The 17,192-nt window shown below is 38.1% G+C and overlaps 1 protein-coding gene across 1 annotated transcript; it reads left to right on the forward strand.

The window, feature by feature from the left end:
• Positions 1-6,361: 6,361 nt before the first annotated feature.
• LOC106919690 (secretory carrier-associated membrane protein 1-like) lies at positions 6,362-16,909 on the forward strand. Its single transcript, XM_088008768.1, has 9 exons — positions 6,362-6,592; positions 8,320-8,400; positions 8,561-8,671; positions 12,402-12,513; positions 12,871-12,999; positions 13,100-13,259; positions 13,353-13,454; positions 13,540-13,657; positions 14,361-16,909. Exons 1-9 carry the CDS (start codon positions 6,536-6,538, stop codon positions 14,520-14,522), a joined length of 1,032 nt encoding a protein of 343 aa, XP_087864894.1. The 5' UTR covers positions 6,362-6,535; the 3' UTR covers positions 14,523-16,909.
• Positions 16,910-17,192: the final 283 nt, after the last annotated feature.

The raw sequence follows: 17,192 nt of genomic DNA on the forward strand, positions 1-17,192 counted from the left end.
AATGGAAATGCAAATCGCTCGCTTTGCTGCGGACGCCTCAAATTTATTAAACTAAAAGGTTTAATTTCCATTTTTTCTCTGCATCAGCTTTATTTATAAATGTCGTGCCCTATGAAGACCCAGTTATTTTCTTCCTCTCCTGCAGGCTCTTAACAAATCTGCTCATTAATATGGAAATGGAGAATCAATTGCTTTTCCACCGACAGAGGGCCGCTTCCCTCGGCGGCGTGTGTAATGTGTTCTGACTGGTCATCAGCGCAAACAATCTTGCGCGCAAACACACAACACATATTGAGCTATGCGGATTCACAAACCAACATTTTATATATATATATATATATATATATATATATATATATACACACACATATATATTTCATGCAAGAAAGTGACACGAAAATGCTGGATTGCATCTTACCGCCACAGAATGAGTTGCATACTGAATTTCCCAGCAAGCGCAGTCAGACCAGTGCCAGAACGACACCAGATGTTGCAGCATTAATAACCCATAATATCAAGTGCTGCTCATCGAGCCTTTCAGTGCCCTAAAATAACACTCATAGACCTTAATGAGATCTAATTACACACAAGGTTCTTATCTAGGGCAATGTGGTAATTATTGCATCTGTGTCTTTTTGCATTTGGTTGCTGCGTCCAACAGTAAACTGTAAAAGTTTTCACACCCCTGAAACTTGCTATTTTGTTATGCCGAAACCACAACATTTTATTTTATTTATTAGATCAACAAAAAAAAATGTGCATGATTGTGAAGTGGAAGGAAAATAGTACATGGTTTTAATTTTTTACTTATACATAGGCATGTGTAATGTGAGGTGAGAAAATGTTTTCAGCCATCTTTTACTTTGAAAAACCAAATAACCAACTGTCGTCCGATGTCACCTGATTAGTGGTCCACAGGATTAGCTTATAAAACAATTTGTCAAGGTTTGAGCGACTTATTGTTCACTCCATTATCTAAAGTGTGTGGGACAACTAAAATATGGCACATAAACTGGCAAGCCGGAAAAGGAGACCATTATTAAGAGAACCCGTTTCAATATCCACGGCAACTCTGGAAAAGCTGCCAGAGACGCTGCTTTACCACAGCTCATGTGGGAAAAGCTTCCAACAGGACAACAACCCATCATGCAGCTCATAAATCTGGTAATAGAATTATAAATTATGCAGGATTGTTGAATTGTAATAAGAAAGCCAGAAAAGATGTGGAAAAAAGGTGCAGATTAGACCACATTTGAAATGATTAGAAAAACACAATGTGGTAGGAAAGCAAACATCTTGAATACGCCATCTCAATGGTGAACAACGGTGGTGGCAGCATCAGGCAGTGAGAATGATATTGGTCAGAGTTAATAAGAAGGTGAATTTATCTAAACACCAAACTAAACAGGGGCAACCTTGGAAGAAAATCTTTTAAAAGTCGTAGACTCAGGACAACACTCAACATACAGCCAGAGCTTCAATAGAATGGCTCACATGAAAGGATATCCATGCACTAGAATGGCCAAGTCAAAGTCCAAACCTAAATCTAATTGGAAAGACAACTGATGTTCAAGGACATTCCTATAAACTAGTCTTGAGTTTTAGACTCATTTTCAAGGCATGTGTTTCAGTTTTTTATTTGTGAAACATTTTAAAAACCAGCATCTCCCTCACACTTTTGATGATCAGTCAGATATAAACCCAGCAATCAGAAGAACCTAAAACAAATTGGATGTGAATACATTTGCGATGCGCCGTGATTCTGGTTTTCCTTTGTGTTCTTCCCTTCATGCCTCTTTTCAGTCGACAGCAAGGGAGCAAAGAAGCACAACTATCCGCTGCAGCCTGCAACCTAATGAACATTTCTAAATGGCCATGACCAGCTGGTTAAGAGACTAATGTAGCAGCTATTAACCAAAGCGGTTGTTTCCACACAGTGTCATCTGTGGAGAGCACCGTTAGAAAGGGAGGAGAAACAGATAATTATTTTTCACACCGTTCTATATACAGTAGATGCATGCACACATTGCCATAGCCTGGCATGGCGTGTTTATCTTTCACATTTTGCAGCAAACAAACCATGTGACGTAAATTCAACCCACAGCACAGAGCTTATTAGTGGCTCAAGGTGTGTGTGTGTGTGCGTGTGTGTGTGTGTCTGTGTCCTATTAGGAAAATTCAGTTTCACTCAAGGTTTCAGCACTGCGGTCGCAGACCACTGGCCATTGATTATTCATAGAGTCTGTGATTGGGTCCATTAATACAAGATTAGGGAAGGAACCGATGCTCATTTTCTCTCTGTTTGGGTGTGTGTGGGTGTGTGTTTGTGCGAGTTAGTTTGTGGACTGCAGGTGAATTGTAATAAAGGCACAGTTTGATTCATCCAGAGTCCATCAAGGCAAAACATTATACATGGACACTATATGAAACAGAACCTTAGCAGGGTGCAAAGGTAGCTTATTAACTAAAATGGAGCATGTTACATTTAAAGGCATGTTGTGACGGGCTGCTATGAAATGGAACAACATGGTGCCTTTGTTTAAAAATGAGCAACAGCATTCCAGCAGAGAACGGGAATTGTTTAATCTCATACTGTAAGATTTCCACCCTAATAGCATTTGTTCTTCAATTGGAACTTAATCTGGGTAAATGGTGCTTAAATGTTTAAATCACATTTACAGGCTGTCAACTGATCTGATGTTCTTCACATGGTCACCCTTCGTTTGAATGAAAATAAATTGATGGCAAATGAGGAAGGATTTTGTAAAATGGGCTGAAGAGACCAACTGGATTGTAGCTCCCCCAAGTGGGCATTTGTGGCAACTTGCAATATCTTGAAGACATTGAGGGAAAGCTCACAGGACTTCTAAAGGAGGGATGTGACAACTAGTTTCACTGATAAGCGGGTTAACAGGATTTCCAGAAGATATTAAGGAAGTGCATCAAAGACGGAGAATATTCTTTAAATTGAAAATACAGTCTGGTTGTTTCTTCAGCTCGTTCATGTGTAAGGAAATGAGCTGCTGACATTTTCATATATCACTGTCCTCCTCATTATCATCATCATTAGCATAATCATCACTGTCATTAAAAAGAGGAGATGACAGTGGAATATGACTCTGAGCAATTTAGAAAATTTACTAAATGGGCACAAAAAAGGTGGGCAAATAATTACATTTTTAAGTAGTGTAGCAATTTTCCAGGTACAATTTAAAATGTTATCTTCTAGCCATTATTTAAAAACTTAAATATGGCAAAAAAAATTATTTTTGCCAAGTCATATTTCAGCTCAGCTTGAGATATTACAGTTACTGAGATGGAGCTCTGTAGAACAATTTAATACATGTGAAAAAATAAATTAATAAAAACACAAATTTACAGTTATGTAGAAGTTTCTGCAAGCTGTGGCTTTTTAGTCTATCCAGAAAGACTCTTTTGTCCAAGAATGATAGAGAAATAGGGAAATAAAGGGCACAGGAGTGGATATTTTTCTTAATTTATAAAATCAATATTAAATGCAAAAGCCTTGTTGTACTCAAGAAAGTGTGTTTGCTATTTTGTTGTGAAATTGTTGCTTTAAAACCCCCAAACAGATACACATGAAGTTATAATTCCTAAGTTAACATTAAAAGAAACTCGCAGTATCCGACCAAGCTGTTTTACAAGCTCTGCTTTTATTTTTACCTCAACTATGGTTTACAGATTCAGATAGGTTTTATTTAGTACGGTTCACTAGGAAACAGAGAAGCCACAGGGTTGGATGCAGTCATGCCTGAAGCCATTATGCTGGAGGCAAAGATTTGCCTAAAAGGCCAAATATGTTCAAAAGGTTGAGACAAAGTGGTTTAAGTTTGTGTTTATTTTCCACCTGTCCCTTAAATATATCTCTGATTTATTTCATCTTTCTATAGTTGGTCATAAAGCTTTAATTTAAACATTTCTGTCATAACTTTACTTCACTTACTATCCCAGGTTTGTTTGTAGGAGCATTATTAGCGGTTTACATACAAGCTGACACTTTTAAGCTGACACTACTAAATCATTAGATAAACATGAATGTTTATTTTGTGCCATGGTACATTTCTGGTAAATTATTTGTTTGTTTCTTTTAAACTCACCATTTTTTGTCCTTAAATGCTACGGTTATAAGGGAGGGGTGGGCCCAGCATTTCCTGTTTAAATGGGTGAATGATGTCACTGATTGCATCACTGGGTGCAACCAAATGAAGGGTTTTATTTCTTGTATTGCATTGTTTGTTTTCTTTAAAAACAAACAATGTTTGTTGAGTTACCCTTTATTAAATGTCTTATTTTGCAGACCATTTAATTATGTAGATGAGTGTGTAAGTTACATTAGTATCCTTATTCTTGTTTCTTTATTTAGAATTTTTATTTTTTTTTACCTGTTTTCTCGTGGTATCATCTAATGGAGTGCAGGTGTGCAGTCAGTTCTGTATAAAATTTTTTGGATGTCAGAAAACAAAATGTTGAACAGTAAAATCCACCAGACAAACTTGGAACCGGCCGCCGATGCTGCTTTTTGATTATCTTTTCTAACTCTCTGACAACACTACCTCACTGGATATGCTAATCAGACTACATAACATAATGATGAAACAAGGCCATCAGGTTCTTCATCAAGAATAAGTTTGACTCTAGAGAGTGTGAGAACAGTTGTGCAGTAATTGGAAAGATGTTCCTGAATGTTTATTATTATTATTATTATTATTATTATTATTATTATTTACAGCTCCAGAAATAATCTGAACAACCCAGTACAGAGCTTCTCTGGTTTTCAACCTGGACAAGGATGATCTGACCTTGTACAGACAAAAGTGGGAAGTTTGCTGATAGTAATTGCAATTATAAAAATATCTACAATTATCTACTTTAATCCAACCATAAGAATTTAAGTTCATACTGGAAAAGGCCAAAGTGCAGGAGTGTAAATATTTTGGCACACAGACAGCTTGAACAGTGGAAATCCACAATTAACCAGGTCCGATGCTTCAGCGTTTGCATTCCTCAGATTTTGCCCAACATCTCTCCAAATATCAACATGTCTCTTCTGCACTTTGATATTCTTTTTGCATAGATCTGAAACATTCTCAAATAAGAGTTCAGCAAATTTGAGATTTTTCAAATGCAAGTTTTCCATCAGATCATTAGAGTCAGATGGCTGCAGACTTCAGAGTCTAAGTGCTCTGGAGCAGCGATATCAATATTTTCATTGATGAGACTTTTTCAAGCAAAGATTGTTTTCAGACTTTTATTCAAAATACCCTTTAAAAATGCTTTTTTAAAAAGTTACTGTTATCTAAACCCTATCACAAGTGGTGCCCTCAAGTATTTTTGATATTTAGCAATTGTTTACATCACTGTGCAATACTTTTTGGCTCCCTCTTAGCTAGAAAATTATTTTACTTCAACCACATGCAGATTTTTTAACGCAGCCTATTTAAGGTCATGCGGATTTCCTACCTTCATTTGGATCCTGCTGCATGATGGGCTGAACATCATTCTTCTGATTGTTCTGGTATAGAGGAGGATTTATGATCCCATCACCGTCAGTGATGTTAACTCACTCTGGTTCTGAAAAGACAAAGCAGTTAAATATCATCACACCCCCACCGCCACAGTTTGACAGTCAATATGATGTTCTTTTTCTGAAAGAACATGCGAAGCGATGCACCTCTTCCACGTAGTCTGATCAGCTCATTTAATATTTTACTCAGTCTTAAAGAAGTGTTTTTGGGCAAAATTGGGAGAGGATATTGTGTTCTTCTTGGTCAGAAGTGGTGCTGGTCTAGGATCTCTCCCACATGCCATTTTTATTTCTTCTTATTGTTTAATAATGAATACTGAGCCAAGGCCTGTGGGGCCTCAGATGTTGTTTTGAGGTAATATTTTAACCTTCCATATGAGTCGTCGATTCTCTCTAAAGTGTTTTCAAAAGCACATCTAGAGTATTTAGGTTTAACAAGAATCACAATCAGCTTTACGAACCAGATTTTTCTGCATAAATGAGAAATTTGACATAAAAAGGTCTTTAAGTGTGCAAACTTAAATGAACTTCATAGAGATTCTGCATTCTGTCTTTATTGTTGGGAGGATATATTTTTGATAATGTTTTAGGAAACAACTTACAACAAAACGGAAAAGCAAGTAGAAAATCACTCACTGCCATGTGACAAACTATGTATATTGTGAACAGTAAGTAAATATAGAAATATGTTTCCCATGAGCCACTTTGTTTTTTGTAAATTTGAACCCGTGGGTCCCCATTTTCTGTACCTGTCCAGGTAGTCCAGCCATCGTGATGCTGTCTGACTCTGACGCTGTTTATCAGCATCCTCTCAGCTGCTGCCATTTTTCTGCTATTGGCTAACTTGCTAAGCGAGAGCTCTCCATCTGCAGGAGGAGGCAAAGGGGGCTGCTACCAGCAAAAGCAGGCAGTCAGATCCGAGGACTAGACCTTTCCCGGAGAATTGGTGGTTTCTTATTTGAAGGAGACAGTAATTAGAAAGGCGACACGATGTCTGATTTTGACAGTAATCCGTTCGCAGACCCGGATTTCAGCAATCCCTTTCAGGTAGCTAACGTTGCTAGCATGGCTGGCTAACAAAAACCGTTACTTCTCATTGAGCCTACATTCTTACTTTAGCATCCAGGCTAATAGCTTGACAGCCTAATGGAGAAGCTCCTCTGGGAGTTGAAGATGCTATATATTGCCATTTACTTTGAATGTAGTAGTTTAAGATGATTTATAAACAATTATGTCTCAGATTATTAATGGAAACGTTGCTGTTAATACTGTAATAACAACTTGTAAATATATGCTAGCTGGGTAATACTAGCTTTGACCATCGCCTGTAAACATTGCATAAAGCTTATTCTATAGTACAAATCTTACTGTTTTCTTTATCTATATTAAAGTTTAACGTGCTTGTCAACAATTGTTTTATTTACAGCTGTCGCTAGGATGTAGGCCTTGATAACTGAAATGCCAGGCAATAGCAATTAAGTGCAAGCGAATTTATAAACGAGATGACTTCACTCAGGCGTCCATGCTTTGATTGTTCGGATTTATTTTTGTGTTTTTAATATCTCCTATATGCCATTTAAAGGCAACAAGATGTTTAAGTTGGTCATATGTTAAATAGCAAACGATTGTCTGGATGAGGATTAAAAGCTTAAAAGAAATCAATAATATGTGTACAGAAGAAGTGAGTTGCAGTGTTTTAAAACATACTTGAGGGTATTGTGCATCTCTCGTTGAAATCTGTAAAAACTTATGAGAGAATCAAAAAATAATGTTCAACTTCAAACATGTTTTAGATGCCAAATACTCATTGATCAATAATCCATCTTTAGTGAGTACAAGCAATTGTTAGTTTAAGATTAGTTTTAGATTAGGCTAAAAAGAAAAAAAAAATCAAAAACAGCAACTGAGAATATTCTGAATTGAAACAGAAAGATTTTCAGTTTTCACTAATAATTGTAAGATTCTGAAAGTTATTTCTAACATTTGATGAAATCTAAATCTTGCACAGACAAATAGAGTATGTGCACGTATATAAATTTTCCTGAAACCATCAAGTAAAGGATTTTTTTAAAAAAAGCTGCTAATTTTGATGCATATGAAACAAATGTACCATATCAAGCCCACAGTGGCAAATAAAAAAGGTTGTTTTTGAGAAGATGACCCAACCAAAAGTATAATAGCCAATCAAGCATTTTGAGCCCAAACAGCAGCAGAAACATACATTTATTTTGAGTAAATAACTGGGGCCTGCCTCATAAAAGTGTTGGTTTTTCTGCCCAGCTGCTCACCTAAGCAAGTGTGTTTACTATAGACTTTTTTCACTGCTTATTAGTGTTGAAGGTGCCTAAATTATTCTTTTTTTATGTCATGATCTGGGTTAGCAAAGAGTTGTTAATCCCAAGTACCTAATTACTGCCGTCAACAAAGTGAAGCCTTTTGACTCAACATAGTTGAACTTTTTTCTAATCTTGCTTTTAAAGAACAGAAAAGAACCAAACTTCTTTAGCAAATGAATTGAAAAAAATAATCCCTGAAAGTGGATTTTTTTTTTGTCACACAACCTCAAAAAGATTATGTCTAGCGCATCCTAATCTAATACAAAGTTTGCTTTTAATAGTGAAACCACTTTAAGAAGAGCAGAATCTGGTAAATGAATGAATGAACAATGAATTTGTTCCAGTTTCTATACAAGCTGAGTAGAAAACTGTATATAACCGATTTGTAGTTGTAGTTTTCCCTCCCTAAACTCCTATATGAACTTTCGTACCTTGTAGGATCCTTCGGTGACCCAGGTGACACGGTCGGCCCCTCCTGGCGGTCTGGAGGAATATAACCCCTTCACAGACGCTAGAACGGTTAGCTTCAGATTGTGAGAGTGTGTGTGTGTTTTAGTGTGACCTAGTTTTATCCACCGTCCTCTGTCTACCATGCTGTAACTTTCAGAGTGTAAAAAAAAAAAACAGTAAAGTTTTGGTTGCATAACTAACAATGTAAACATTCTTTGCTGGTCTGCAGGCAGCGCCTGGAAATGCACCCAAACCGACGCCCGCCCCATCCCAGAACACACAACCCGCCATCATGAAACCCACAGAAGAGCCGCCAGCTTATTCACAGCACCAGACTCAGGTAAAACGTCCGGCAGCTATTTATGAACACTAAACTAACAACATACAGAACTCTCCACTATTTCTTTTTTTTTGAAACCCTTAGAAAAATTTATTTAAAAGCTTTGAAAGAAACAGTTACTGACCCAAAGTAGACACTCTTTGAATCTTCTAATCGTTTAGCAGATTTTTATTTTTCGTCCTCCCGTACAATCCTCTTCATTGTGTGGCGTCAACATGGTCTTGTGTCATAGTTCCGGTTATTTTTTGCGTTTTAAATATTTCTCTGATTTAGAAGTGAGCAGGGTTGTAATATTAGCAGTTTTCTTGCAGCCATTTTTTTTAAACATATGACATTATGCCAAACCAGTTTACTTTAAGGTTTTTTTTATCCTCCATCTGTGGTTCCCACATATTGTGGAGGGCTTTTCCCATCATGATTTTCTTTTGTGCAATTTAAAAAATCATATTGTTGTGTGTACTTTTTAAGGCACAGAAAATCTCACATAAACAATAACCCACATGTGTCAAACTCAAGGCCCGCAGGCCACATGTGGCCCGCCATGTCATTTTATGTGCCCCCCCCCAGCATTTTATAGGCCAATGATTGACTTAAAATAGGTTTTGAACACGAATTGACTACAAACTACATCTCCCACAATGCATTCCCACAATGCATGGGGGATTCCCCATGTCCCTGGAGGGCTCGCATGAACGAACTTCCTCCTGGTTCCCATCTGCAGAAAAATCTGCGCTAATTCATCAGTCAGTTGGATCTGTCTGATCCAAACAGATCAACTGAACTCTGTGAGTGTTTTACCCTGCGCCTTCCGGTGTGCGCTTTTACCAGGATTATTTATTTATTTAATTATTTATTTATTTTGTGTGGTTTCGCTTCTCCAAAATGGACAGATGTTACATCTGCAGCTCCTCCAGAGCGCCGCTCTCCTGGGTAACATGAACCCAGAAGGCTCCATTTGTTAAATCCACTGGATGAGTTACTCCCAGCGGTTTCTAAGTCTTCACAGTGGTTGAGCAGCGCAGTGCGCAAGTTACAGTCTAATTAACTTTTGCATCGTCATTTATTTCCTCAAGATAAACTACCGGCTCCTCAAATGGATTAACACAACGTTGCATTCTCTTTAGTTTTCTCTGGTCTGTAATGGAGACTTGAATTTAACGTGCCATTTCAACTAAAGGTCTGTAATGTGCTTCCTAACCATTTTTTATTTGTAAGTATTGATTTTATTTTTGAACCATTTATTATTGTAAAGTGTTGATTTTATTTTTGAACCATTTATTTTGAAGTGTTGATTTTATTTTTGAGCCATTTATTATTGTAGAGTGTTGATTTTATTTTTGAACCCTTATTTATTTTGAAGTGTTGATTTTATTTTTGAACCATTTATTATTGTAAAGTGTTGATTTTATTTTTGAACCCTTATTTATTTTGAAGTGTTGATTTTATTTTTGAACCCTTATTTATGTTGATTGTCTGAAAGACCTTAGACATGAATTGACCATACGGGGTTTGAACCGACGACCTCAGCATTACCAGCACGGTGCTCTAACCTGCTGAGCTAACTCACCTACCTTACAAACTGTTCAGTTTCCATGGATTTAAGAACTTACATGATCTTACCACAATGAAGATTTGATAAAGTGCTTATATTCTAATGTTTTTCAAAACAACATACATAATATTTTATTTTCCAGAGATTTTGTATTTTGAAGTGTTGATATTATTTTTGAACCATTTTTAATTTTCAAGTGTTGATTGTATTTCAGATATATTTTCTATTTTAATGTGTTAATTTTATTTTATTTGTAAGTATTGATTTTATTTTTTAGCCATTTAGCCAAGTCTCTGCAAAACCATTTGTCTCTGCTAATGACATTTTCAATGCAATTGTTTGATCCCAGGCTTAGTTTATGGACTGTAATGTGAAATTAGGCACAAGTATAAGTCTGGCAGTTTGTTCACCAAGTTACTGTGCTCTCTGAGAGGATCTGTAAGTATTTGACATTGTTCCATGCCCATTGTTGACATTAGTCTCTAAGAAAATGTGGATCATCTACCAGGAACACTGTGAAGAGCATGCGTTTCTGTAGTGTAGTGGTTATCACGTTGGCTTTACACGCAAAAGTTTTCTGGTTCAAAACCAGTCAGAAATGGCTTTTGTATGTTCTATTCATCACAGGTGTTTACTAAAGGTCAACAAGGGTTCTGTGGTGTCATGGTCTGTACTCTGAATCCAGGCATCTGAGTGCAAACCTCAGTTAAAATTTTCATGCCTTGCATCTCACTTCATCAACTTTGGAACCTCAAACTGAAACAAAGCAGAGAAGTTCAGTTCCTGTAGTGTAGTGGTTATCATGTTTGCTTTACACGCAAAAGGTCTCTGGTTCAAAACCAGACCAAAAACAGGTTATGCATCTCTTGGGGTGCAGTGAGACAACAAGAGCCTTCCTCTTTTGTGATGGTTTGGAATCAAAACTACTTTACTTCAATTACCAATTGGCAGTTCTATGGCGTACTGCTCAAGGCCCGCGGGCTACATGTGGCCCCCCAGCATTTTATAGGCCAATGATTGACTTAAAATAGGTTTTGAGCACGAATTGACTACAAACTACATTTCAACCAAAGGTTTGTAATGCGCTTCCTAACCAGACGCTCCAAAGCATCCGGTCCATAACTCTTCAACACGCCGTCAGCTCCGGTCAGAAAGACGCATTTAGTTCAGAGACCATGAGATGATATTCAGAAAGGATTTTTTTAATCAATTGATTTCAGTTGCCTCTGAGACTAAATCTTTGCGTAAAGTCTATAATGTCTGCCCATGTGACTTGTTTCTATTATTTGTTTGCTTACCTTTAAACACTGATTTAAATATTGTAATTTTTAAACTGAGCAGTAATTTTACATCCATGGAAACTCAAATGTAATATTTAAAACTTCAATACATAAAATCAGTTATTGAACAATATGAGGTGGTGTTTAATTTATTTTTAACATTGTATTTTATACATTTATGCTAGGGGTGCCCAAGTCTAGTTTTCCAGAGCTCCCATCTGCAACTTTAGATGCATTCCTTCTCTAACACACCTGGACCATTGACTCATTATAAGCCTCTACAGACCTGAATGAGGGAAGTCAACCTTTTGTCTGGGGTGTTTTAGCAGGGATGCCCTCCTGATTTGTACTGTCAATGTGGCCCGTTGAGGGGGGCCAATATGCTGAAGTGGCCCTCTGTGAAATTGAGTTTGACACCCCTGCAATAATCTATTACATTAATAACTGTGTCATAATTTATCCAACATGTGCAACTGTAAAAACGCTTAAAGAACTTATCTCACAACAGAGACTCTGTCTGCTCCTTTGGTTAACTTTTCCTCTTGTTCTTCATTGTTCTTGTGTTTTCTGATGACCCAGCCACAACGTAATGAGGTACCGTCTTTAATTCTGATGTGTTAATTTTTTCATAGAGCTGATCTGGTGTAGATTCATCTAATCCCCCCTTTTTTTTTTGCACTTATAACTTTAAGTTAAGAGGAATCTTTTCAAAGCTAGTTTAAAACTAACAGAAATGTGTGGCTAATAGTGACTAATTAGCTTCCTAACACTACCCTTTTTCCATCCCAAACTAACATAACATTTACCCGAATGAGAAATGCAAATAGTTGCTTTGTTGTAACTCTGTAACGGCTTTCAGATGTTGTGAATCACACAGGCTTCTCTGTGTCTCTCTCAGGACCAAGCGCGTGCTCAGGCGGAGCTGCTGAGAAGGCAGGAGGAGCTGGAGAAGAAAGCTGCAGAGCTCGATCGCCGGGAGAGAGAGCTGCAGTCCCACGGAGTAGCAGGAGGTCATTCAGATTTCTGTCACTCGTCCGCTTCCTTTTGTTTAAACTGGAGCGTTTGCAATGGAGAGAGACAAAAGCTGCTGTTAATGTGTTTCTGCTATCCGTATTGTTTTGAAAGTATGTTGCTGAATAAAAACCAGCTACAGCAAAAATTGTTTGTGTTGTAGGACTGCAATCATTCTGTTTTACATAAAAGCCCCATGACAAGTTTGTCTTGTAAATATTAGTTAGTCACATCTCTTGCATATTTTGGTCTGACTCTTTCACTGTGAATTAGCATCCATATGCCACATGAAAATAAACAATATTTCATATGAAATATGATTAATTATCGAGACACTGTTTGTTTTGCTCATGCAGGCCGCAAGAACAACTGGCCTCCGCTACCAGAGAAGTTTCCCGTTGGTCCGTGTTTCTATCATGATATTGCTGTAGACATTCCCATTGAGTTCCAGAAGACCGTCAAGATCATGTACAACCTTTGGATGTGTAAGTCGACACGTCTCTTAACTCCTCTTTGATCGCTGTAAGTCTACTGTCCTGCTCTGTTGCTAAGTTTGACCCGGAGCTGTTCGATGTGATGTACCAGTTCATGCAGGCACGCTCTTTGTGAACATGTTTGGCTGTCTGGCGTGGTTCATCGTGGATGCCTCTCGCGGGGTGGATTTTGGCCTGTCCATGCTCTGGTTTCTGCTCTTCACCCCGTGCTCCTTCGTCTGCTGGTACAGACCGCTCTATGGGGCCTTCAGGTCAGCAAGAGGACAGATTATGCCGCCCGACTTTGGAGCAGTAGATGGCAAATCAATGACCGTTTTCTCCCAACTCTTATCTTCTCGTTTCAGGAGCGACAGCTCATTCCGCTTCTTCGTCTTCTTCTTTGTCTACATTTGTCAGTTTGGAGTCCATGTTCTACAGTCTATTGGCATCACCAGCTGGGGAACATGGTGAGTATCTCGTGCTGCCGCTGGATCCATCACTCTGTGATGGTTTGGTTCCTTAAAGCTGGCTCCGCTCTTTTTGTTTTGCCAGTGGCTGGATTGCAGCGTTAACTGGTCTGAACACCAGCATCCCAGTCGGTATCATCATGTTACTGATTGCGGCTCTGTTCACCGCGCTGTCCGTGGGCTCGCTCATAATGTTTAAAAAGGTAACAGATTGTTTGACACGTTGTTAAAAGGGAAACTTGTGTAAAAGTTGTTTGTAACATGTAAAATATCAGGATAGTGATGAAAAATATAAACCATTTTCATGTCATTTTACGTTATATATTTAATTCATTCTGTCATAAATCTGAATACTTCATGGAACAACTAAAATCATTCATTAATAAAAAGGAGCAGAAAGCATAAACTTATAAAAAGTTCCTAATTTATCCATAATGGGGATTGTATATGGCTTCCATCACTTAAAAATACTTCTTAAATGTACATCCTTACTTCCACCAGGTAAGACGAGTGACCCTACACATGCAACTGAGATTTTAAAAGCTTAAATTGAAAGTGATTTGAAATCTGTGGAGAAGAATCGAGGAATGTTAAACTGTTGTTGTCCAAAGTGTGGCCTGCAGCCGTCAGAATGATTTTGCGCAGCCCGTGACCACAATTCAAGAATACTGCAAATTGACCCACCTGCACAGTCGGTAGATGAAAAAGACCCTTAATTATTATTTAGATCAAAGTTTTTTATTAATGTAAGGCTTTTCAAAAAAACACACATAATCTAAATACTCTCAAAATAAAAAATTGTAGACACAACACACCTTTGTTGCTCTCAGATTCATTTTATAACAGGCGGCACGACAAACATCTGATAATCGAGCTGAATCGAATTGTCCTTTCTGCCTTTTCCAGGTGCATGCGTTGTACCGAACCACTGGTGCCAGTTTTGAGAAGGCTCAGCAGGAGTTTGCGACTGGCGTCATGTCAAACAAGACGGTCCAGACCGCAGCCGCCAACGCTGCCGCCAACGCTGCGACCAACGCCGCCCGCGGCGCCTTCAAGCCTCACCCATAAGCGAAAACGCGTTCAAGGCCACACACACACGTTCTCACACATCTAACTAAACACACACACCAACAAGATGGAGATGCTCAACTCTGGTCCTGCTGCCTCTCAGATTCAACAGAGTATATTTATGAATGTTTCCCCTGCACATTTATCTCCTAAAGTGTGAAGTTAAATAACAGACGATTTACTAGAGTTGTTTATCTTCACCTAAAGCCTGACATCAGTGAAGACACTACAAAATTCACCCCATCTGCTTTACAGTCAGGTGACTGTCTCAAGGTGGGCTCTGTGTGCGTGTGTGTGGGGGGTGACGTCATCTTGCACACTTACCCACATCCTGCTGTCCCCTGTGAGCTGATCCCAGACCAGGCAGAAGTCACATCTCTTGCATAGTTAGCGATGGCTATGACCTCCGAACAGCTTCCTGCCTGATGAATTCAGTGTAGAAGTTAAGAGTCTGTTTGCACATAGTTTAGTTTTTGTTTTTTGGTTGTTGTTGTGTTTTAATAACAGGACGTCGGTGCGATGCAGTGATACATTAATCGCTTTTCTTTCACCCATTCTTTTTGAACATTTAGGACTTAAAGGTACAGTTTACTCCTCCGTCTCGTATCTGTGCTAAATGTAGCAAGATGATAACGTTCTCATTATGGAAAAATGGGTTCATATTCTTATAATAATTGAACAATCCCCCAGGTATACGTCTCATCTCTGTCCTGTTCTGTGTGCTCTTTTTCTTGGGCTGATTCAGCAGCTTAAGATTATCCAGCATGATAGCAACAAGCGTGCTTGGCACACACTTTAACTTCGTTGCCTTTTTTCAGGCTTCACATGTTGCTGGTTTGGAGGAGGGGGTGGCGAGTGACTCAAGTCCCGACTTTAACAGCCTGGTGTATTCAAAGTGGGGAGAAAACGTAACAAAAACCGACGTTCCCTTTCATTTATGAATGGCATTAACTCATTAGCACACTATGTGACTCCCTCTCAGTTGTTTTTGTAGCTGTTCTCACTTGTTGGAAAAACTAACGCTGCTATTAACCTCAGAGCCGCTTGATGTTGGGCTCTCGCTGTCCTGTTTCCTGTTCGAAAAGAAACAAAATACACACGTGGAGAGAACTGAAATGCCTTTTCTCTCAGGAGACTTTTTTTTAATTATTATTTCTTGAGACTAACCTGCACATATGTTAAAAAGGAAAAAAAAAACCTTGAAACTGTGTACATGTACACTACATAGGCTAACAGCGGCTGTCATTTCAACTGGTTTTCCTCTGGCTGTAGGGAATTACTGGCTCCAGGAAATGTGTACCCAAAATAAATACCGAAGGAACCGGGGACTGAACTGGACGCACACTCAGTGCTATCACCAACACACGTTAATTTATTCACACTAAAGTTGTACAGACTACTGTCACTGAAGTGAAATATGGATGTGTTTGGGTTTTTTTCTTTTTTTGTTGTGCCGAAGCACTTCACGTAGTGAACATGATTGTCTGACGATGTGCATGATACATGAATGATGAAACTGCTGTGCTAAACATTAAATACTCCCAAAAGTAAATGTTAGAAAGTAAAGGATACTTCCTGAAATAATAAGCTTAAATCTTGGTGGTATTGCTTTTATTTGGAGTTGTTTTTTATTTTAATACGTTACACATGTCTTGTTTTTACATCAAAGTTAGTGAAAATCATGTTTGTATTTATTTTATTTAAGTTGTTTGCAATTTTGTCTGCGTGTGTTTTGGTTTTTTGTAATGACATGGTTAACGCGACGACTAGGCTGCAGAAAGCTCTGAAAACACGTGTGTGTGTGCGTGTGTGTGTGTGTGTGTGTGTGTGTGTGTGTGTGTGTGTGTGTATTATGAGAGGGAGTGTAAATGACTTGGTATGGAAGAATTAAAATCCCTCAAGTGTTATTTTATGTCCTGAAAAGCTGTGAGAAACTACCAAATGTGCATAGAAATGTTTTTCCAAATCTTGCTTTGTGATGTGCACCCTTCAGTTTTACCTTAAGTTATTACACTACTCTGCTGCATACACCCACATGATGACCATGTATTTATACTTTTGAAGTCGTTCTACGAAGCCTTGCCACAGTGGGTAGATTTTTTTGATGTATTTGGCGAGCTGGTTCTGCTGTACAGAACTGTGTGTTTTTGAAGTCTGCTGACACAAAACAGTGTTTTCTGGCCTGTGGTAGTGTTATTCGACAGAATCAGAGGGGAAAAGGGACACCTGTATATTTTGTAAAGTTTAATCCTCATTATCGATCACGTGTAAAAAAGGAAAAAAAAAAAACCCGTTAATGCACTCCTGTCTGGCTTTTGTCGCATGTGAAATAGTTTCAGTTTTGTATATTTATGGTATTAACATGAAATAAAATTTGAAAGAAGTCACGTTTTGATGTCATTTTAGTGTAATATGAGTTTAATAATGCACACAGACACACACACCTTGGATTTTATCTTCATTCATTAGTTAATCTTTTTTCCAAATCAATTGGTGTTTTCAGTCCCTCCTCATTTTTGTCCTGTGGTTTATTCCTCAAGCTGCTTACAGATGTGAAAAGTTTGATTTAGTTTTGCTTGAAAATTAAGCGAAACTAAAATACTTGGTTGATTCTAAATCTGAATACTGATTACATGTCAAACTGTAAAAGCAAATCTGACTTGAAATGTA

This window comes from Poecilia mexicana, unplaced genomic scaffold (genome assembly GCF_051168715.1).
Source record: "Poecilia mexicana isolate PSO_F unplaced genomic scaffold, ASM5116871v1 scaffold_9, whole genome shotgun sequence".
Taxonomy (NCBI): Eukaryota; Metazoa; Chordata; class Actinopteri; order Cyprinodontiformes; family Poeciliidae; genus Poecilia; species Poecilia mexicana.

What these genes read in the sequence shown, in the direction of transcription:
- LOC106919690 (XM_088008768.1), top strand. Translation starts at nt 6,536, where the DNA reads ATGTCTGATTTTGACAGTAATCCGTTCGCAGACCCGGATTTCAGCAAT. An exon ending in ATTTCAGCAATCCCTTTCAG is followed by an intron (nt 6,593 to 8,319) that starts GTAGCTAACGTT and finishes CGTACCTTGTAG; the next exon opens with GATCCTTCGGTGACCCAGGT. An exon ending in CCGCTCTATGGGGCCTTCAG is followed by an intron (nt 13,260 to 13,352) that starts GTCAGCAAGAGG and finishes TTCTCGTTTCAG; the next exon opens with GAGCGACAGCTCATTCCGCT.